Source organism: Carettochelys insculpta, chromosome 4, assembly GCF_033958435.1.
Source record: "Carettochelys insculpta isolate YL-2023 chromosome 4, ASM3395843v1, whole genome shotgun sequence".
NCBI classification, from domain to species: Eukaryota; Metazoa; Chordata; order Testudines; family Carettochelyidae; genus Carettochelys; species Carettochelys insculpta.
The window spans coordinates 69,849,932-69,872,251 of NC_134140.1; the positions used below are offsets into that span (position 1 = coordinate 69,849,932).

The 22,320-nt window shown below is 39.5% G+C and overlaps 1 protein-coding gene across 7 annotated transcripts in view; it reads left to right on the forward strand.

Annotated features, from left to right (window-relative positions):
* Window positions 1–22,320, forward strand: part of NEK1 (NIMA related kinase 1) — a 141,325-nt gene that overhangs the window by 53,201 nt on the left and 65,804 nt on the right. For 4 of the 7 annotated variants that reach the window (XM_074993039.1, XM_074993044.1, XM_074993043.1 and 1 more), the window contains 8 exons: window positions 6,491–6,593; window positions 10,348–10,431; window positions 10,962–11,045; window positions 13,471–13,539; window positions 14,504–14,599; window positions 16,282–16,440; window positions 20,253–20,324; window positions 20,420–20,642. In XM_074993039.1, the coding sequence (XP_074849140.1) occupies window positions 6,491–6,593; window positions 10,348–10,431; window positions 10,962–11,045; window positions 13,471–13,539; window positions 14,504–14,599; window positions 16,282–16,440; window positions 20,253–20,324; window positions 20,420–20,642 (890 nt within the window). Of the gene's footprint in view, window positions 1–6,490; window positions 6,594–10,347; window positions 10,432–10,961; window positions 11,046–13,470; window positions 13,540–14,503; window positions 14,600–16,281; window positions 16,441–20,252; window positions 20,325–20,419; window positions 20,643–22,320 lie in introns of those variants that run through there. The other 3 variants (XM_074993041.1, XM_074993045.1, XM_074993046.1) reach the window with 2 other exon arrangements.

Sequence of the window (22,320 nt, forward strand, 5' to 3'; positions counted from 1 at the left end):
TGGACTCGTTTACTCCAGCTCAACTTGGAGCAGGAGTACAGGATCATCCCAGCATAGTGGCCATCAACACCAGCCCCGATGCCCCTTGGAGGTGGAGGGGCAGATGCCCCACAATGACCTTTCTGGGCTCCGTTGGCAATCCATGAGGCACAGGGCGGGCTGTGGGACTCCCTGTTAGGTCACCTGCACTCCCCAGGCACTGAGATCGGAACCGACTGCTTCATTGGGAGCACCCCCATGAGAGCAGGCGGAGTCGTCAGCACTGGCACCAATGCAGTCGGCAATGACCCAAATGTGGGCACCGCCCATGCAGGCACCAGGACCTGTGGTACAGTGAGCACCGGCACCAACAGGACTGGTACCGAGGTTCTAAGTGACCCCATCATCACAGCACCACACCATATACCTCTAGGGGGCGCTTCACCCCAGGCACGGAGTGTGGCCCCGCAAACCACAGTACCAGGGACTCAAATAGGGGTACCTGAACCCCCCGCACCTATGGGCTTGGAGGGATGATGCCCTCATCCTCGTCCTCCCCAGATGAGGCATTGGCTGGATTCTCTGCATCCCTGGTGATGGAAGAGCATACCAGCAGTTATTGAGAAGGGTGGCCCAGAGTCTGGCTAGAAAGAACGAGCACCAGTATTTCATCCCAGCCCAAGGCATCCTACCCCTGACTCCCTGGTTGCAGATGCTGTGAACAACAGAGAGAGACAAGAGTCCAAGACCCTTCTCCTAAAAACAGAGAGGCCAAATGCTTAGACCTGAATGGTGGAAAAGTTTATTCTACAGGTGGTCTCTAGTTGAGAATTGCTAACCAACAAGCCATGGTTAGCAGATATTCTTATAATATGGCCAGCTCCATGGACTGTTTCGCTGAGCTACTCCCACCAGAGACCAAGTTGGACTTTACAGTCCTGGTGCAGGAACAGAGACTCTCATCTAGAACAGCACTGCACACTGCACTAGTTGCAGCAAATGCGGCCACCAGGGTCATGGCCTCGGGTATAGCCATGAGAAGGAGAACATGTCTACAAGTCTTGGGACTCTCGTAAGAGGTGCAACAGTCCATACAGGATCTTTCCTTCCTATTTTCAGAAAAGACTGATAAAAAGCTTCAAAGCATGAAGGACTCAAGACTCACCCTACGCTCACTTGGTCTATGTACACCAGTGACCCAGAGGAGGCAGTTTACCCCAAGACCCCAGTCCAGACAATTCCCATATCAACACTAGGATGGCAACAGGCGAAGGGGCCATCATAATAGGAGGTGTTAGGGCCACCAGACACAGGACCAGAGCCACCAAAAACCCCCAATGGGGTCTCAACATCAGTTTTGGTGGGGTGGTTGGGAGTGATACACCGGCCACCCCCCCTGCTCAGCGTTTTTCATACTCTCTATCCCCCTTCTACCATGCATAGTGCAGCATAACGTCGGACCAGTGGGTCCTCTGCACGGTAGAAAAGGGATATGCTATCCAGTTTTTTTCTTAACCCCCTTCCCACTCCCCCTCCCTGTCCCTTTTCAGGGGCCCCTCTCACAAAATGTTTCTCAGGCAGGACGTAAAGGCCCTTCTACAAAAGGGGGCCATAGAGGAAGTTCCAGGTGCAGGGGTTTTATTCCCATTATTGCCTAATCCCAAGAGCAAAAGGGGGATTACAGCCAATCTTGGACCTGCAAAACCTGAACAAATTTGTGAAAAAGATAGGCCCAGGGATATCATACGAAACTAATTATCCCAATGCTGGAATGAGGAGACTGGATTGCCCCTCTTAACTTACAAGACATGTATTTTCATGTAGCAATCTACCGACCTCAGAGGAGGTTCCTCTGGTTTGTGCTAGGGAAGGACCATTACCAGTTCACAGTCCTTCCATTCGACCTCTCCTCGGCCCCGAGAGTCTTTATCAAACTTATGTCAGTAGTGGCAGCCTTCCTACGCAGGCAGGGTGTGCACCTCTTCCCCTACCTGGACGACTGTCTGATCTGAGGTCAGTCGCAGCAACATGACGTGACACTTGCAGCTGACATGACAGACACTGAACACAGGAGGCCTCCTAGTAAATGAGGCAAAGCTTGTACTAGCCCCAACTCAGGTCATGGAGTTTGTGGGCGCCTGACTAGTTGCAGAGCAGGGTCCAAGCCATGGCATCTTGCATCCAAGAACTAATCAGGTTCCCAACTACAATGGCCAGAGGATGCCTCAGACTGTTGGGCCACATGTCAGCATGCACATTCGTCGTCTAGCATGCCAGATCGCAAATGTGCCCTTTCCAGTTGTGGCTCGCTTCAGTGTACAGACCTGTCAGGGACAATATAGACAAGTTAGTGACAGTCCTCCCACGAGTGTTAACAGCATTACACTGGTGGCTAGACGCCCAGTCGGTCTGCATGGGAGTTCCCTTCAATCCCCTGCAGCCCTCCCCCTCCCTGGTCACAGGTGCCTTGGACCTGGGCTGGGGAGCTCACTTGAGGGATCGCCAGACTCAGGCCCCATGGAGCAAGACCAATGCTCAGCTCCACATAAACCTACGGGAGCTCAGAGCGGTTCAATTGGCATGTGAAGTGTTTCAGAGCGATCTGAAGGGGCAGTGTGTTGGAGGCAGCACAGACAATACTATGGCAATGTACTACATAACAAAAAAAGGGGGTGCATGTTCGTCGCCTCTGTGTCTGGAGTCCCTCGCATTCCGGGACTTCTGCATCCAGCACCAGTTTCTCCTGAGGGCGTTCTGCCTACCTGGGGCTCACAACTTCGTAGCAGATCAGCTCAGCAGGTGCTTCATGGACCACGAGTGGTCCCTACACCTGGAAGTATTGAATTCAGTTTTCCAGAGTTGGGGGTGTCCCCAGATAGACCTCTTTGCCACCCATCTCAACACAAAGTGGCAGACATTCTGCTCATACCAGAACTGGAGCCCGGACTCTTGGGCAGACGCCTTCAGCATTCATTGGTTGGGACCCTTGCTTTATGCCTTCCCACCAATTCCACTCATCCGCCGAACACGGCTGAAAATTCAGTCAGACCGAGCAACAGTTATCCTGGTGGCCCCAGCTTGGGCTTGACAACACTGGTTCTTGGCCGTCCTGAAGATGTCTGTCCACGGGTGCTTCTACTATGCCTGGATCTGCTGATGCAGGAGGAGGGGAGACTGCGGCACCCCAATCTCCAGGCACTGCATCTCACAGCATGGAGGGCTCCGTGGCTGAGACCGATTGAGCTGACCTGCTCCGAACCCATCAGGGAAGTATTGTTGAACAGCTGCAAGCCCTCCATGAGGGCGACGTATGTAGCCAAACGGAAGAGATTTACTGTATGGGCCACTCAAAGGGGATTTTTCACACAGGAGGCCCCAGTACCACGTATCCTAGATTACTTGCTGACCATGAGCCGAGCAGAGTTGTCACTATCCTCCCTGAAAGTGCACTTGGCAGCTATTTCAGCATTTCACCTGGGGCCTGGGATGTCGTCATTCTTCTCAGACCCTGTGGCGAAAAGGTTCGTGAAAGGAATAGAAAGGGTCAAACCGCAGGTTCCGGCCCCGCTGCCAACATGGGACCTTCATTTGGTATTGTCTAAACTTATGGCTCCCCCATTTCACCCCCTTGTCACCTGTTCCATGTTATTCCTTAGTTACAAGACAGCATTCCTGGTGGCCATTACCTTGGCCAGAAGGGTATCAGAGCTCAGGGCCCTGGTGGTGGACCCACTTTATATGGTGTCCCACAAGGATAAGGTTAGGCTGAGACCCCACCTGGCATTTTTGCCAAAGGTGGTCTTCCCCTTCCACATTAACCAAGACATCATCTTACTGGTGTTCTGTCTAAAGCCCCATGCCTCCCCTAGGGAGCAGAGCTGACACACTTTGGATGTCTGAAGGTCGTTGGCCTTCTGTATGGACAGGACCAAACCCTTCCGAAAGTCTCAACAGTTGTTGCAGTGGCGGACAGGATGAAGGGGCACCCAGTCTCCTCTCAGAAGATCTCCTCCTGGATAGTGGCCTGTATCAGAGTGCTATGAACTGGCAGGGGTTTCCTCTTCCCCCAATCAGGGCTCACTCCACCAGAGCACAGGCATCCTCTGTGGCATACTTGGCCAGGGTCCCTATCCAGGACATCTGCAGAATGGCCACTTGGTCCTCCATTCACACATTTTCAGCACATTATGCGTTAACACAGCATTCACGAGAAGATGCTGCAGTGGGCCGGGCTGTCCTGCACTCCTTCCGGGGCATTGGCTTGCATTCACCCAAACTGGAATGCACATGAGCAATCACTCGCAGAAAAAAGGACAGGTACCTGTTCTGTAACTGGTGTTCTTCTAGATGTGTTGCTAATGTCCATGCCAAAACCCTCCCGCCTTCCCCACTGTCGGAGTAGCCAGCAAGAAGGAACTGAGCAGCAGGCGGGCTGGGCAGTACATATGTGGGCTGCCATAAGGGCCCCACTCCAGGGGGTGCCGCACCAACCCTAGGGCTACTGGCTAGGGCAAAAAACTTCAGGCAACTGGGCGTGCGCTGGCACACACTCAAATTAGAATGGACGTGAGCAACACATCTCGAACACCAGTTACAGAACAGGTAACTGTCTTTTTTTCTCTCGTGTGTTGGTGATCACCTATTTTGCTGTTCACAAGTGCTGTTCTACACTAGAAATGGGCTTTTATGTGGAATGACTCAATTTGTATTTAGTTTAATTGACTGTTTACTTTTTCTTGCATAGTATCAAACAAGATATTTGGCGCTTATCTTATATTTCTGCTCATTGGAGTGCTGTAATTTACAATGGTATGATTCCAAGCTTGTCTGCATCTAGAGAAAGTAGAATTAAAGGGGTGCCAGAGGAGCATTAGAACTTGGCATTTTGCAGTTTGATATTACCTCCTTAGGTAGTAACAGAGAGGTACGCATGTTAGTCTGTATCTCAACAAAACAAAAAAGCAGTCATGTAGTACTTTAGAAACTACAAACGTAATTTATTAGGTGATGAGCTTTCATGGGGAAGACTCACTTCTTCAGATCTGTAGATATGCCATTTTCAGTACAGCACTGTTTCATAACAGAGGTTTTTTGTTGTTTTTTTAAGGCAAGAAAGAGACAAATGAGATACATAGGATAGAAAGGGGTGGGGGGCAAGGGGAAGGAATTACTAATTGTCAGTGTGCTGCCTAAGATCACAATATGAACATCAAAGATGGGGAAGCGTTCTTTGTAATGCATGAGGACTGCTTCCCCATCTTTGATATTCATAGTAATCTGAGGCAAGACACTTAGAACTAGTAATTCTTGCCCCACCTCCCCCCTCACCTTTCGTGCCCCCCCCCCCCCCCCGTCTATCTTATGTATCTCATTTGTCAGTTTTTATTTCATTCTTTTTGGATCTCTTTGTTATAAAACCATCAGTTCTATACTGGAAATGGGACATCTCCAGATCTGAAGAACTGGGTCTGCCCAATGAAAGTTCATCACCTAATAAATTATTTTGTTGTCCTTAGGTAGCTCAGTGGAATGAGGAAGAAATGCAAACCCAACTGGAAAATGTGGTGCAACCATAACTGAGTCACTTGTAAAATTCCCAGGAATAAAACTGAAATATCTTTGCATTACATTATTTCATGCAGCCTTTCAACATTTCTAATGTGTGAAATCACCAGACTAGTGCTGTATGCATGTTACTTTGTCATTTTTGTCTAAATTTACATTTTTACTTTTAAAAACTATCATGTTATTTTAGTTTCTGCTTGTTGCCTTTGCCATCACAACCATGTTGTCTTATCTTCAGTCTCAAAAATTGGACAGCAGTTTCCTGTTCGGGATAACATCTGTGCTGCAAAATTGTAAAATAAGCTAATATAGTTGGATGATACAGCAGTGAGGCAGAATTACTTTTTTCCAAATAAGATATAAGAAGTGAAGAATAGTTCTCAAGCTTTTTCAAGGCATAGACCACGTCATAATATAGAGATTATCTCATGCACCATTTCCTGTGCCTGTCAGACATGTATATACTACCTCCCATTTGCAGTTGCATAACACTTATTGGCACTGCATCAGTCATGCTTACACAACAGTATTGTATATTTGGCTGCCTTTAAAGTTTAGTAGAGGGAGACAAGGAGCAGCCAGTGCCAACTGATTGTCTTCAGGTGTTCTCCAGACTGTTTAGTGATTCACACCTCACAGTCTGACAACTTCAGGAATAACTGTAGAAATAAATATGCTATTAGTTGTAAGATCCCCTGCTGTGTGGATGGAAAATGTAGGGTGCTGTAATTGCTTTTTCAAAAGGGGGAATAAATCAAGCGAGGTTTGTGGCAACTTCCTTTTATGAAATGTCTGTGTTTTGTCTTTTGTCTGGTAAAAGATGCTACTAGAGGGTGCCTACACAGAATGTTGACTTTCTTTGTTCTCCCATTTATTGTATGTGAACACATTCGTTTTGAATGTGGCATTCAGAAACTTTTAATTGGCATATATTCCAATTACTTAGGCAAAGAGGATGGGTAGCAGCAGAAAGAGCAAAACAAGTTGAAGAATTCTGGCAACGAAAGAGGGAAGCTATGCAAAACAAAGCTCGTGCTGAGGGACATATGGTATGGGATTTGGTCTTCATATTTATTTTACTATATTAATAATTACAAGATATTAATATAAATCCTTTTAGAAAATTGAGATTTTTCATTTTAACATTTACCTTCTGGGTTTGTGGTTAATAGATGACATTTAAAAGTACTTTTAACTTTTGCTGGTTTATCGTTTGTAACAATTGCATATCGATGGATGTTTTTAAAATTTTATTTTAAAGTTATAAATTTAAGTAGGTAACTTGAAAATAATGTTTACATTGGCAGATTTTTAAATTAAGTATGTTCACTGAATACATTGTTTAGGATAGTTTAGTCCAAAATAATTTTTCTGCTGCATTCACTTAGGTTATTTTAAATTATTTGCATATTAAATTATTTTAAATTAAGTGCATGAGAAGAATTTTTAATGAATATACTTTAAACACGTGTTGAGTCTTCAACATCAAAGTTAAAATCAAGAAATAGTTTTAACTTTTAATGTTGATTGAAACTTTTGAACAGAGGCAGAACATGTGACTATGAGTTTTCTCTTTGATTCCAGCTGGTAGTTTCCAGGATAAACGTAACACTCTTGTTTGGAAAGATATTTTTACAATACTGCAGTTTTGTGAAATAACAAATGTATTTAGAATTGTTCCATCTTTCAGTTTAACTATGTTTAATTTTGAATAAGTAGTAGGATTTGTATTTTCTAACACCAGTCTGCACCACAAATACAACCAAGTGAGGGATCCTGTTATGATGATGATGCCCTTGGACTGAAATGTAACTGGTTTCAGTTGGGTAAAAGGGACAATGATGTTGTACATGATTCCCCTTACTCAAGAACACCTGAATCTCAGAGTACTATTTGCTGGCCACTTTGATTTCAGAGATAATTTTGTTGCTAGCAGGCAAATTCCTTTATATATCTTGTTTTAATGTTCATGATCTACACTCCACTTTGCTGATGTGTAAGAATGAAGCATGCTTACATGCTTAAGAGGGTTCTGTCAGTATCTGTGCCTTGAGGTGAAATGAAGACAGATGATACCTTTCAAACCATAATTCAGGTCACCAAGTGACTTTCATAATACACATATCCTAAATTTACAGAGAGGTAGTCATGTTAGTCTGTATCTTTACAAAACAAAAAGCAGTCTTGTAGCACTTAAAGAATTTCCAGATCTGAAAAAGTAGGTCTGTCCCACAAAAGCTCATCTCCTAATAAATTCTTTTGTTAGTCTTTAAAGTGTTACAGGACTGCTTTTTTGTTTTATCCTAAATTTGTTTGAGAAAAGACTGCTCAGAGGTGAGTTCAGTGTTTGATATGCATTCAGTACTTGGCCTTCATTGACGTTAATGTTGTACAGTGAAGAAGTTGACAACATTGCCTAATTAACATGTGAGATTTAATTATTGGAACACTGGCTTTTTAGGAAATGGACTGCAACTCTAAACTAGCACACAAGGTACCAAACCAGATGTCAAATAAGTGTAATTGATCTACCTCACACTTCAGTTAGAAGTCTAGAGCTCAGTAACTAAACTGACAGACCCCCTCAAACCCCATCACCACTGTTAGTTATGTATTTCTGCCTAGACTAACATGCATTGTTATCTAGCATTTTAAAATTCAAATATTTGTAATACAGGGTTATAATATTCATATTCTGAGGGGAACTCAACTATAAACCAGTGAGTGAAGTATTGTGGAGTGTGTCTGACTAGGTATCTACTTTCTTAAAGCTTTTACTTACAATTTCTCATTTAGAAACAAAATCTCCTCTAAAACACCATGACTCCAAAGCCACCAGGTGTAATTTTAAAATAATTAAATATAAACATGAAAAGCGTACTTCAGAAATTTGAGGTGACAATGTAAAGTGGATAGGTACCATTTGTTACCCAGCTCTATAAGAGCTGAGAATTTCAATCCGCTCTCTCCCACTCTTCTCCCTACTTGCCCATCTTTTTGGTGATAGTTGGTAAACTCTCCATACTGCTCAGCTCTCATAATCTGAAAGGGTTAGAAACATTCCTGCTTTGAGGGATTTCTAACAGTCATAAGGATTAAAATTATATCTGGTCCTAGCAGATCTCTAGATCGTAAGTAACCCAGACTTAGTCTTTGTGCTATGCAGTTCTCCTCTGGGATTTGAATCACAGTGGTTTAAAAGTCTGCTGTAACCTTTGGACTACTTAAATCCAAATGTCTCCAGTCTTACCACCCTTGACTGCCAAAAACCTACATGACATATGTTACAAGTAGCCACCTCTGTAGAATCTGAGCTGGGTGGATTTCTAAAGTTGCCTCAGCCAGTGGGAGCATGTAACATGCATGCAGTGTGATCTTGTATCTCTTTTTAGTGGCTAAACCCCATTGAGATTTACAAGTCAGTCACTGACTTGTGAGTTAATAGACATGGTTTTTTAGCTCAAGCTGGAGAGACTTATGCTTTTTAGATGCAGAGCTCCCACATGTGATTCTTTCTGCTGATGGCCCATCAAGGGATATCCCCGGGGTATAATTCTATTTTATTTTACTTTAAGATGTGTTTTTTCGGACTTGCATGCAGAAGTAGAAGGTACTACGCTCTCACTGCTGAAAAATGTGAACTTTTCACAAAATGTTTTTTTAGTTGTCATTAAAAGCTGTATTCTATAATGCCTTTGTACTTTTTATTATTGGCTTCCTTAGTTTTTCTGTTTGTGTATATATTTGAAAAAGTTGTTAGTATAAAACCCTTCTTTATACAAGTAGTTTGACTGTGAATAAATGGTCGCTAGTTTGGGGGCACTGTTTCTGTATTATTATTAATTTAAATTACGGATTTTTTTAAAACTTTTTTGTTGGCAACAGTTAAGCAATATGTTCCTTGGTTATGACTGTGTGCAGTCCAAGCAATTGCCTTTGTCTCATTTTTGTACTTCAAAACATTTACTTTCTCTTTCTCCACAATTGTGGCTTTTTCCTGAATTAAAACAGGATTTTATATTTCCTGTAGCCACTATTGATACTGGTAGGATTAGTGGAAAAAAGTGTTCATTTTGCTTTTTGTGTTTTTTGTTTAACAAATGTCCAAACATTTTAATTGTTTTTAGAGAGAAGATTTTTGTAAACAAGAAATACCTATTCTTCTTTTTTTTTTTTCCCCCCAAGAGAGTGTAAAATAGTTTGGAAGTGTGGGAAGAGGCAAAATATGCTTTTAGTGGCCGATTTACAATACAACTGTCTTTATTTTTTTCTTAAATCTAGTAAATACTAGAATGACTACTTAGAACAGTATATTATAAATCATTTAGCTTAAGATAGGAATTAAATGTCCATGAAGTACTACTATTTTAAATTTAAAACTAAAATAAAAAGATAAGATAGTCTATGTTTGGCTGAATAATGCATTAGTATCCTCAGCTATGTGATGCAGATGATGCAAAAGACAACTAAAAAGGAACCCCATGCCCCAAAGAATTTATAATCTAAAAGCTACAGCAGGAGAAGACCAGCAATATATGGAGACCAGAAGAGGGCACTGAATGTATAAAATATCTAATTTAATAGAATGTTCTGAGACTTTTTCTTTAGTTACTCAGTGTTTTGTTTTTTGTTTTTTTTTATTACTGTGAAATGTTTCTAGATAAGATTTTTGTTAGGGAAGTTCGTAGGAGTTGAAAGCCATCCATGTTTAATGTAAGAAATTTAATGAAGTTATTGTTGGATAAGGTAGATAATGTTCTGGCCCCATCCATTCTTAAATTTGATACATTAAATGGTGAACAGGGTACACTGCAAAACCTGGCAGCTATCTATGGAGGCAGGCCCATTTCTGCAAGAGGAAGGAAATCCAGAAACAAGGAGGAAGAGGTATGCCACCCGCATGTTTGCCAGCTTCATCACAAAATAGCATCATTTTGACTTTACCTCTGCCTCATTTTTTCCTGCATGATTTATAATGTATAACAAATACAGGAACTTCATCAATCACCCAGAAATATTCATTTGTATAGTCCCAGAGTTTATTACTCAGTAGTATTTGTAATAGTTGTCTAAACCAGTCTTTCAAAAACATTGATTTATGTTTTTGAAATGAAATCGCACACACCTATATCCCAGACAACCCCACCTCCCAGAATATCTCCATTCCTCCTACTTCCCCAGCTCGTACCAATCTTAATAATGTTAAGCCTATCAAATTAAATATTTTGAAACACTAGTTACAGTTTTCATTAATTTTAACAAAGGAGAAATCAGCTGAATTTCTTGTAGAAATTAATAAAATGTTAATTTAGCAACAGAAAAGTTCTTCCTTTATTTGATCTTTTTGTGGACCCTTATAACATTAGATACAAAACTTTAGCACTTTTATTTGAAACTGTTTCCTTTTTTTCATATAGGAATACTTGGCAAGATTAAGACAGATCAGACTTCAAAACTTCAATGAACGCCAGCAGATTAAAGCTAAACTTCGTGGAGAAAAGGTTAGATGGAAATAACTCTAAAGGCTTTGGGGAGCTAATAGTGAAAGACTCTAGAATATTGCTGATGAGATCTTTTTTTATGCAAGTGTAACTTTTTTTTAAACTGTCATTTTAAAAATAAATCTTCGCCTTTTATGTTAATATCTTCCATGTTGAGTGTTTATCTAAAGGGGACTCTTTTTTCACAAAGTATGAACAAATCTGTTTAACCCTTGTGGAATAAGTGTGTAGATCTCAATTATTTTTAAAAGAAAGGGAGGGGGAAAAAAGCTCTAGAACCATGATCTTTTAAACACAATTATACAAAACCTCCCTGAAATTGAAACAATACAGTAAATGGGCTCTTTGAGTACTACAGGTTGAACCTCTGTGATCCAGCACCCTTGGGACCTAACCAGTGCCAAATGAGAGAATTTGCTGGACAGAAAGTCAGTGTTATCTACCACATTACCAATACTTCCTCTGCTTTCTGGGGTCTTAGAAGGTATTAGGGTAAATTAAATCTAAATAACAGCACAGAACGCTAAGAGCCAGGACTGGTAGCTGTAAACAAACTATAGGGTGACAGAAAACTTGGTCATACCTATGATAAGTGGTTGTCTGGCTAACTAAAATCATGCCAGATTATGGATGTGGCTGGATGAGAGAATTCCAGACTAGAGAGGTTCAACATGTAGTATTTATTCTGATTTGATTTTGTCTTCTTGCTGTATCCTTCATTTGTGTGTTTTGTTCTTTAATCCAGTCCAAGGCATTGAAATGCCATCAGTATATTTCAGATGGATTAGTTGAAATTGCCAAAAAACTCCCTTGATCCAGGGTTACAACCAAAGAACCTTGGAGGCATCACAAGGGCTGAGAAGGGCAGTGTAAATCTTAAGAATTTTTAAACCGCTCTTAAGGCTGTTTACACATTTTCATACTTGTGTAGATAATTTGTTGTTCAACTTCCCACCAAATGATGAATTTTAAAATTACAAGTATGAAGCTTTTCAATGATGTTGATAAAGCACTGTTCTCATTTGTTGCATCTTGTCTGTTAGAACTGGCCCCAGGCATTCTTCAAAAATATATGGAATTTTTAAAACTCCATGGAAATGCCTTGTGAAATAGTCTTGCAGGGCAGTGTTTAAGATTGCATAGTTAAGCACTCAGTTCATAAAATCTAAAAGTTAAGATGGACTGCTGAATCAGAGCTCTGAACCCATGTGTATAGCATTTGATTACTGTCTTCACTTATGTTAATATGGCTTCTCTAAATAATTGTTTGTATGACTTCTGCTTCTGGTATTCCTGTGCCTCATGCATATGGATATGAATGCGGACATCTGTGGGTTATTTTTATGGACACGTCAGCAGATTTGCAGATCTCTTCTATATCCACATGCATCCATGGATGTGGATGCAGATATTCGCAGATCATTTTTGCAAATGTGAAAGTAGGTACCCATTTTGTATTCATGCAGGGCCCTTCTATAAACAGCAAAGAAGGCCTGCTTGTCTCTCAATTCCTTTTTATTTATTATTTATTTATTAGCATCTGAAGAAGTGAGTTAACTCACGAAAGCTCATGCTCTAAACTTTTCTGTTAGTCTATAAGGTGCCACAGGACCCTTCGTTGCTCTACAGATCCAGACTAACACGGCTACCCCTCTGATACTTTTTATTTTCTGTGTCTCTGAAGCAGAATTCTCGTTGTGTGTTCTCAGAGTTTATTCCATATGAAGTGTTGGGTTTTTTTTGTTTGTTTTTTAAAGTTAGTAATCTTGGGGCCTCCTGTCATTACAAAAATTATAGCTGTTAAGGCAGAAGTTAAAGGCCTGAGGTTTAACATATGCCTCTCTTGTAATACCTGTGCACCACTTAATGATGGGTGATCTGTTTTATGCACAGGCAAAGACATGTCTCAATTTGCTCCATCTGCTGCCTTTTTCAAAAATTCTTTTATGTTAAATGCAGTCTGGCAGTATATGGTGACATAATTAGAGATTGCTTTGTAATGTATACGGGCAAGTTTAATGTTGTGCATTTGTGACTAACTTTCTGATTTTGTGATGGTGAGCTTTGCAACCTTAAGATAGGTTTAATGTGGCTGTTACTCTTCCTAGGAACACATAATGTATATATTTACAGCATACTGAATTAAAAGGATTTCAAACATATTAAATACTTACAAAAATAACTTTTCCTACTGGTTTCTAAAAATTCCAAACTTTAAATTTAAGGACTGGATTGTTCCTAAAAGATGCATTACAGTTAAACCATTAGTTACTGACCATTTTCTGGAATTATTGAGTGAAATGTTATGGCATGTGCTATGGAGGTAATCAGACAAGCTGATAACAGTGGTCCCTTTTGGCTGTCAGATCTACAAATCTAAGACATACCTATGCCTTGACCACTTCTAAGAATTTTTCTTTTATAGAATGAAGCTGATGGGCAAGAAGCAAGTGAAGAAGCAGAATTGAGACGCAAAAAAATTGAAGCATTGAAGGTAATGTGAGGGAGGGCAGAGAGTTGGAGTAAATTCCTTTAAATCCACTTCTGAGTACGCTGAGTAGAATCAGGCTATTTATAGGAATACAGGGGTACAGTTTTAAATCTGTACGTTTGCAGAAGCTACACTAGATTACCGTATGTTTGGTATTTGATTGTAAGGGTAAGTAAAATATTAAATACTGCAATACATGAATCTGTGTTTTAATGACACCCTATATGTATAAAGAGCTGTATATTTTGCTGCAGAAAAATACTTTTCTTAGAAGTATGCACTATGGACTACTTTTCATTTAGCTTCAGCTTTTTGAAGAAAAGTCTGATGGGCATGTAAAAGTATATTAGTTTTAGTTTAAACTTTACTTAATTCTTCCAAGGCAGACAACATGTTTCTGCTGTCTGCATCACACTAAATATGGGTCTTTTTTTAAAGTTGATAGAAAAATGCACAATGTGAAAGCAAATGTGACTCTTATTATTAAAGCAACTAATTTTGGAGTAACTCAAAAAAAGGTTTCAATTAATGTTTGTTTTCATGTAGTTATGATTTTCTGTAGAAACCATGACTTTGAATTTCTGTATTGAAAATTTAACCCTCATGCTTCTTAAATTCAAGGATTTCATTTCCATTTTCTTTGTATAAAAAGAGTACAAGTACATTTTAAAGCTTTCCAAAAGTAGAATCTCCCTTCAAAAATATCTTGGGACTGGATGATGTGCCTTGAAAAAATTTTAGAATTTACTCATGAGGTTCACCAACTTTTATGTGGAAACTATTTTGTGTTGTTGGAAGTCTTCTGAGTATTACGTTAGTTTTCCTATTTGACAAAGGAAAATGACGTGTTGAGAATTGAATTTAGCATCTGGGATGTTTCATTAGAAGCAGTCTGAGGAATGAAAAAGTTTGAAGAACTTCTGCTTATGACCTTGGATTGAAGCCTATTTTTTTTTCTTATTTGCAGGCCCAAGCAAATGCGCGAGCTGCTGTTCTGAAGGAGCAACTAGAGCGAAAGAGAAAGGAGGCATATGAAAGGGAGAAGAAAGCATGGGAAGAACATGTAAGGGGAAGAAAAATTTTCTGACAAAGAACTGATTTTATTTGGATTGACCATTCTCCAGACTTGATCTGTCAACCGGAGAGTACAGTGTTATATGAAGTTAACACACTCACTCCCTCTCTCTCTCTCTCTCACTCTCTCTCTCTCTCTCTCTCTCTCTCATATATATGTATATAAAAAAAATCTGAGAGGCCAAGATTTTCAAATTTCTGTAATTGTAGCTTTAGCTGCTAAACCTGAGGTATGGGTCTCGGAAGACAGAGTGGTCTTAACTTCAGGCACCCATACATGAAAATCCTGGCTTGTTTGAAACGTACGCTAAACAAAATTTTGTTAAGATTACTTTGAAATATTTCCTATTGTTCGTGTATTATTGCAAGTCATGTAACTATTCTTTTGGTCATAAAATCTTTGGGCTGAAAAGTCAAATTGGCAAAATTAACATACAAGTGCTTTGGTATGTCTAAGTAGGAAATGATGAAAGAGTACAGCTGGTGATCATTTTTAGGCAGCATGAAGTGTGTGAAATTATTTGATAAGCTGTGCACAACACCTATAAAATCATTTAATGAATCAACAAAGAAGAATGGATTTCAGTTGTTTTTTGTTGATTAAATGAACTTTGACAGTGCCAAGAATTTAATGTAATTTATACTTGTTTTCAACATTTGACGGATAATGTCATTTTCAGTCATTCACTCGGTGGCACCGCTGTTCTGATTTTAAAATGGAATTTAGTAGTGAAATTACCTGAAAATGCTAAAAGCAGATTTACATAAAATCTAACATCCATAGTACTCATCCTTTTTAAATGTTCAGGCAAAAAATGCATTTTTGGTTTTAAAAAAAAAAAAAGGGAGGGGTGGGGGGAGAGAGGTGAAGTACAAATACTATTTACTGTCTTGTTCCCTCACGGTAAGTGGAGAAGCTTTCAATCTTGTGGTACGATTTTTTTTTCTTTCCTAGAGCACGTCTCTTTAGTATTTAATGGGTATGTAAAGGGTCTTTTATAAATAGTTCTCATTAACTCTTTTTAAAGGTGTCTTGCTAAATTAAAAACAAAAACAAAAAAAACCCCAAAATTGTGACTACTTGAGCTGTCGCTGAGCTGTGGCTTTTGCATGTCTGTATTCTGATACTACATTCTCTTCAGGAGGCCCTACCATGAGAGAGACAGTAGTTTATCATGTCTTTGCTGTGGTAACTCTTTGGGTGCTGAAATCTGTCTTCACACCAGTCTGGTTGATTTGATGTATTACTAATTATGTTAATTTTTTTTAAATTATGATCCCTGATATCACTTACATGCAGAACCTTTTATTTCTCAATAGTACTACCCCTCTTTTTCAGGTTTTGCTAAGTTTAGAATAGCTTTTTAATATTGCCAGTTCATAAATGGAAGACTCAACTCATGTAAAATAAACTGTTGTTCTTTCACAATAAATTAAGAATCTGGAAAAAAAATATAGCACCTACCTTCACACAGAGAGCATATTTACCGTTTTCATTTATTTCCTCAAAAACAAAATAACACTTAGAAGTTCAAGGGGAAAGACATCTTTTCTGTCATAAATGTGACTAAATGACACTGGCATTCTCATTTTAAAATATGTGGATTCATATGTTCATAACTCCTTACTCTTTTTGTTTGTTTATGTTAAAATAATTTTTTTTTAACACAGTTGGCGGCCAAAGGGATAAAGAATCCTATGGTGGCAGCTGGGGTTAGTCCTGTGCCTGGGCAACAAGAACCTGGAGGACCTCCTGCGAAACCACAACTTCCACTGAAGCCCAGTACTCCAATTATCTCTATGACTTCAGCTTTGAAGGATGTTGGTGTGGTAGGTATTCCCTTAAAATCTAACCTGAGCAAAAATAGTGTCTTCTGAACTGGCATGAGGTTATAGAATATGTATTAAGCCTGGCCACAGACTATAAATTTTGTTTGACAGTGCATGTTGTAATGAGAACTGGATAGCTTAGCTGATCAATCAAGTTTAACCTCTACAGAGATAATCAATTTATAATTAAAGTTGGTCAATTTCATTTACTATCAGTGCAAATGCTAAAAATTCAGGATATCACCACTTCATCTTACACACATTACTCCAGTGAGACCAGGATTGCCCACTATCTGGAAACTTCCAGTGATGTTACTGGGAAGCTAAGAACATATGAACGGCCATATTGGGTTAAACCAAAGGTCCATCTAGTCCAGTATCCTGTCTTCTGGCAGTGGTCGATGCCAGATGTCCCAGAGAACTAAACGGAACAAGTAATCATCAAGTGATCCCTCCCCCATCACCCATTCCTAGCTTCTGAGAAACAGAGGCTTTGTACACCATTCCTACCTATCCTGACTAATCGCTATTGATGAACATATGAATTTACCTAGCTCTTTTTTGAACCCTATTGAAGTCCTGGTCTTCACAACATCCTTTGGCAAGGAGTTCCATAGGTGAACTCTGTTTTGCGTAAAGAATTACTTTCTTTAGTCTGTTTTTAAACTTGCTATCTATTTCACTTGGGCTGACTCTACCGCAAATCCCTCTTTGCAAATGAGGGGAAATCAAAAATGCAAATAAATCATGCTTATTTACAAATCTCATGCCTCATTTGCATAATCTCTTCTGATCATGTTTTCGAAAGATTATTTCAAAAAACAAAAAGCAGTGTAGATGAGGTTCCTTCAGGGGAAAAAAGCCCCATTTCTGAAAGAACCCTTCTTCTTATTTTGTTTCAGGAAGAAGGGTTCTTTTGAATACAAGGTTTTTTCGAAAGAACCCCATCTACACTGTTTTTTGTTTCCAGAAATAATCTCTTCTGAAAACACAAGAGATTATGCAAATAATGCGCAAGATTTGTAAATCCGTGCTTTATTTGCATTTTTGATCTGCATTTGCGTTCCTCTTTCAAAAGAGGGATGTAGTGTAGTTGCAGCCTTGGTGACCCCTTGTTTTTTGTGTTATGGGAACAAATAAATACCTTTTTCTCTTAACAGCCATGATTTTATAGACCTCTGTCATATCCTCCCTTAGTGTCCTGCTTTCTGAGATGGGAGGTCCCAGTCTTTTTTTAATTTCTCCTCATAAGGCAGCCATTCCAAACCCATAATCATTCTGTTTGCCCTTTTCTGAACCCTTTTTTCCTAGAGCATCAATTCTCTTCTCTTCCCCACCCTTCTGTCCCCAGACAGTGTGGTGGTAGTTGTAAAAACAATTTTTGAACTGAAAACTGTTTTGTGTTACTCCTTTCTCAGAGTTTTAAAGTGTTTACTAATACCACTAGAAGTTTCAGGAGACTGTAACTGTTGTCACCATTATTATTATTGTTTGAGACTCTTATTGCCTTTTTTGCATTCTGAGGCCTGGTTCCTGCAAACGTATATGAACTTGGCAAAAGCAAAATCAAGTAGATGACACCTGTAAATATTTGTACAACTGGGGCTTTGGATAGTATCTTTAGCATTTGGACCATAATGTCCTGCAGATTTTTTCAGTCATACAGTCAGTTTTCCTCATTATGGATACCTGAAATTCTCACTGTCTCCTCTTATAGTCAGACTTCCATCTTGCCTTTTTGTTGTGTTTTTTATCTTCCTTTGATTTTTTCCCCCCTTTTTTCACTTGAAACGTTTAGCAGTAGACCATTGTTGCCAAGCTACTCATATGAACAAATTTAAACTCCAATCCTTCATATTCCTTTAAATGATTTAAATGATTAATTTTGTTCTACTTTAAGCGTGGTAAATTATTTATCAAGTTCTGAGGTTCTGATGGACTTACAGTTGTTTTTATGGTCTGATCACTGATATGGATCTGTGCCATGTTTGGCTGTTGAAGATGAACAGGTATGCTTCTAAATTGAAGCTTAGATATGGAATAGCTTTTGGAAGGCCTAAAATAAAAATTGAAATTATTGTGGCTACATGTCGGTGAGAGTCATGTTTAAAAAAAGACTTAATCAAACTGGTCAATGATTTGCTCTTTCATTTCAATAGATAATTTTATTCAAGGGCATGCATTTGAACCTGAGATGTACCCTTCCTCCTCCCCAGCCACACTGATTTAATTTCCTCATTTTTTGTGATAACCGTAAATCTTTTTTCTTGTGGCTTAGTTAACTGTTGGCAAGAGTTACCTTTTACATTACAAGAATTTCATTTTCATTATATCATTCAGTTGCTTATTTTCTGAAGCTGTTTTCAACTTTTAAGTATGTCAAGTCATATAACTTCAGCAGAGATGTTTGGTATTGGTTTTCACTCACAGTATTAATGAACAATTTTCACATTTAGTATCACAAGAAATAATCTATTTAGTGAAATCAGTACCCTGAATTCTGAAAAATGAGCTTCCTGAGTTTACATAAAATCTTGTCACATACCCAACTCAAGATTAACGATTTTTTGTGTTCTATCAAATCATATTCCTAATGATACACAGCACCGTTCATTCTGCTCTATTCAATATCATGTTGGCACCTGATTGTACGCATTCTTTTTCTACTCTAGAAAGTTGTGTAATTTTCTTGTTCCTAGTAGCCATAACATGAACTTCAGTGTCATCATTTGCCTTTCAATTGATTCTAAAAAGTTTTCATTTCATATATTAAAATTGGTGTCTGATGTTTCTAATACCAAAACTTTTTAAATACTTAAGCTTCTCTGTATGTTTGTGTGACTTAAAAGTTCCTAAATACTTGATAAAAAATCTAAACGTAGCCCTAGCTAAGGGGCCACCATAAACTAGTTTTATATATTTGCAAACTTAATATCATTTGTACTTTTTGAAACAATTATGGTTCTATTTTTTTCGTATCCTTTTTGATCTGGGTGACTGCTTTGATACTACTGATAACTTTGTGTCCAGATATTGCAAAGGTGTTTCTTTCATTCTTCTCCCAACTTCAATCCAACCACACTCTAGCTACTCAATTTTTATTTGTTAATGAAGATTTTTATATTTTCCTGTCCCTTTTTCTATGGGAATACTTTGACTCTGTCCTTTTTCTGGAGTTACTCAATATATCGTCAGGTATTGATACAAAGCAGCAGAAATATAGCATTTTATTCTGAAAAAGGGAAAAGTATAGCTGTTAAATTTATTATGAATTCTGAAGGGAAAGGAACAGGACTATCCAATAAGACCAAGTGTAACTGGACTTACATGTATAGCAATATCTGCCTTTTTAGTTGCCTCTGAGGATGATTGATCTGAAGAAGTGGGTCTGTCCCATGAAACCTTATCACTGAATAAATCATTTTGTTCGTCTTCAAGGTGCTACATTTCTGCTGCTTTGTTTTGTTGGAGTACAGACTAACAGGGCCAGCTCTCTAGTACTATTCAGGTATTGATGTGAATTTTCATACATATTGCCCTATTTTATCTACCCCAGTTTATGCTCTGATCCTTCTTTTTACCAGCTGCTTCTGCAGTCTCTTGTCTATTTAACTATTAACTTCCAGGTGTCAAATGTTTCAAAGACAAAATTTGTCCTCAAAATTCTGAGGGAAGTTACCTAATTAAAGTATTGTACAAAACTGAAAAAAGCCAGTAGAGGAATTTTTAGGATGTTTTTCCTTCATCCTGTAAATATTCTACAGAAGTTTTTCTTACCTGCTTTCTTGTATTGAATTTTATGCTTCTTGGAGTTGAAGGATGAAAATACAGCTGCTATTGAGGACACTTCAGAAGAAACAAAAAAGGCAGATCTTGCTACACAAGTAAGTTGAGTTACACTTGGTTTTATTGGCTGGTCCTGTTCCTTTCCCTTCAGAATTTAGGATAATTTAACAGCTATACTTTTTCCCTTTTTCAGAATAAAAGGGAAATACTAAGAAGATTGAATCAAAACCTTAAAGCACAGGTAGATGTAAGAGGAATAAAGGAGCCTAGCAATGCCTCTGAAACAGTGGTTACTGAAGAGATTAAAGAAGAGTATCCTCTTCCGGTAGAACGCAAGAAGTGGGAGGTGGCAGCAGATGAGTTGGTGATTCCTCTTGCACAGCTAACTACGGAGGAATCATTCTCCGAGACAGAAAGTAAGCAAGTTTCCTGCTTTGTCTACCTGAACATGCTTCTTCAAGGAATGTCCATGTGTCTGTGCTTCATATTAGGGCAGGTCTGCACTAGCAAGTTTTTTCTGAAAAATCTGTCCCTTTTTCAAAAGAATGTGCGGAATGTCTACACACACAATGCACTTTTTCAAGGGTACATTGAAAGAATGCAGCTCTTCTTCCGGAAGCCGTCTTCCGCTCCTGGATGAGGAAGAACACCTTTTTCCAAAAGATTCTTTCAGAAAAAAAAACATGTAGACACTCAGTGAATCCTTCTTTTGACAGAGCAGTCTCCGCATGGCACACAATTTTTTTTGATCCCTGGCCCGTTCTTTTAAAAGAGCAGGTGCTGTGTAGACACTATCTATCAAAAGAGTGGATCAATTTTTTTGAGCTGCTTTTTCATGTGTTGACGTCATCTTTTGAAAAGTGTTTTCAGAAGATCTCTTCTGGAAGGTTTTCTTTCAAAAGATGGCTGTAGTGTAGATTCTGCTTTGCTGGTGCTGAAACACCTAGGCTATGTCACCAAACGCCAGCACACAAATGCAGGCACTTTGGTTAAACTGGTGCTGACAATCTTGCACACCCTGACATTGACCTTTGTGGTACCACCACCACTTACAACAAGTACTGAGTTTTGCACCAGTCTTGGTACGTGGGACACTCATTGTTCAGTATTGATGGTATGTCAGTCCACCCAGTCAAGTCACACCACCAGCAAACTTGGCACTGCCATTTTCCTTGGATGAGGAAGAAGAAGTAGAAGTGACACCACACATTCCATGTTACTCATCCCTGAAGCATGCTTGCCAAACCACATTAATTCTGCCCCATCAGTGGCAACCCCCACTAATAACAATGCCTACTGGTTGGCCAGGGATCCATAGGCACAATACAGAACCAAAACCCAGACTACCCCCAAACCCATACTCTGCCTGCCAGTCAACCACCTTTGCCTTCTGCTCCTTCCCAAATGGAACAACAAGAGGCTCTGGATGAATCAGATGAGATACATGAAGAGGCGGGCATGCTGCCCCCACATAGATCATCCTGCTCCCTGGAAGAAAATACAGTGCCCCCGCTACCAACTACAAGACATGACTTCATATCCATTCAGGACTTTTTCAAGAGGGTTGCAGACTCCCTGGATATTTCTTTAGCAGAGTCTCAACCCAAATTAACTTATATATGCCATACATCCCCATGAAATAAACTGGCTCTGCGAATCAATGCAGCCATCATGGATCGCACTAAGGGATATGGCAAACTGCAGGTGAGCAGACAAGAAATATTACATTGCAGCTAAAGGAGCAAAATTTCTGTTCACTCACCCAGCCCCTAACTCCTTGATAGTTGAGGCAGTACCCCGCAGAGGCAAACAAATGCTATTTAAGTCCATTCTATAAGACTAAGCTCCCTTATAGCAAAGACCTTGCAACAGGCCTCCTTAGATTTGGCAGATACTGCCATTCAGGCTGTGTTTCCATTACAAGATATATTCAAATTCATTAATATTGACTTTGTAATTCTGGAATTTATAAGTTTGAATTTGACCATCCTCATTTCCCATGTGCTCCTCACAAAGTTCACTCACTGCTGCCACACTCAAATTGGCAAACACCGACTGTTGCAGTAGTGCAATGTGAGAACCTAGTCCACAATT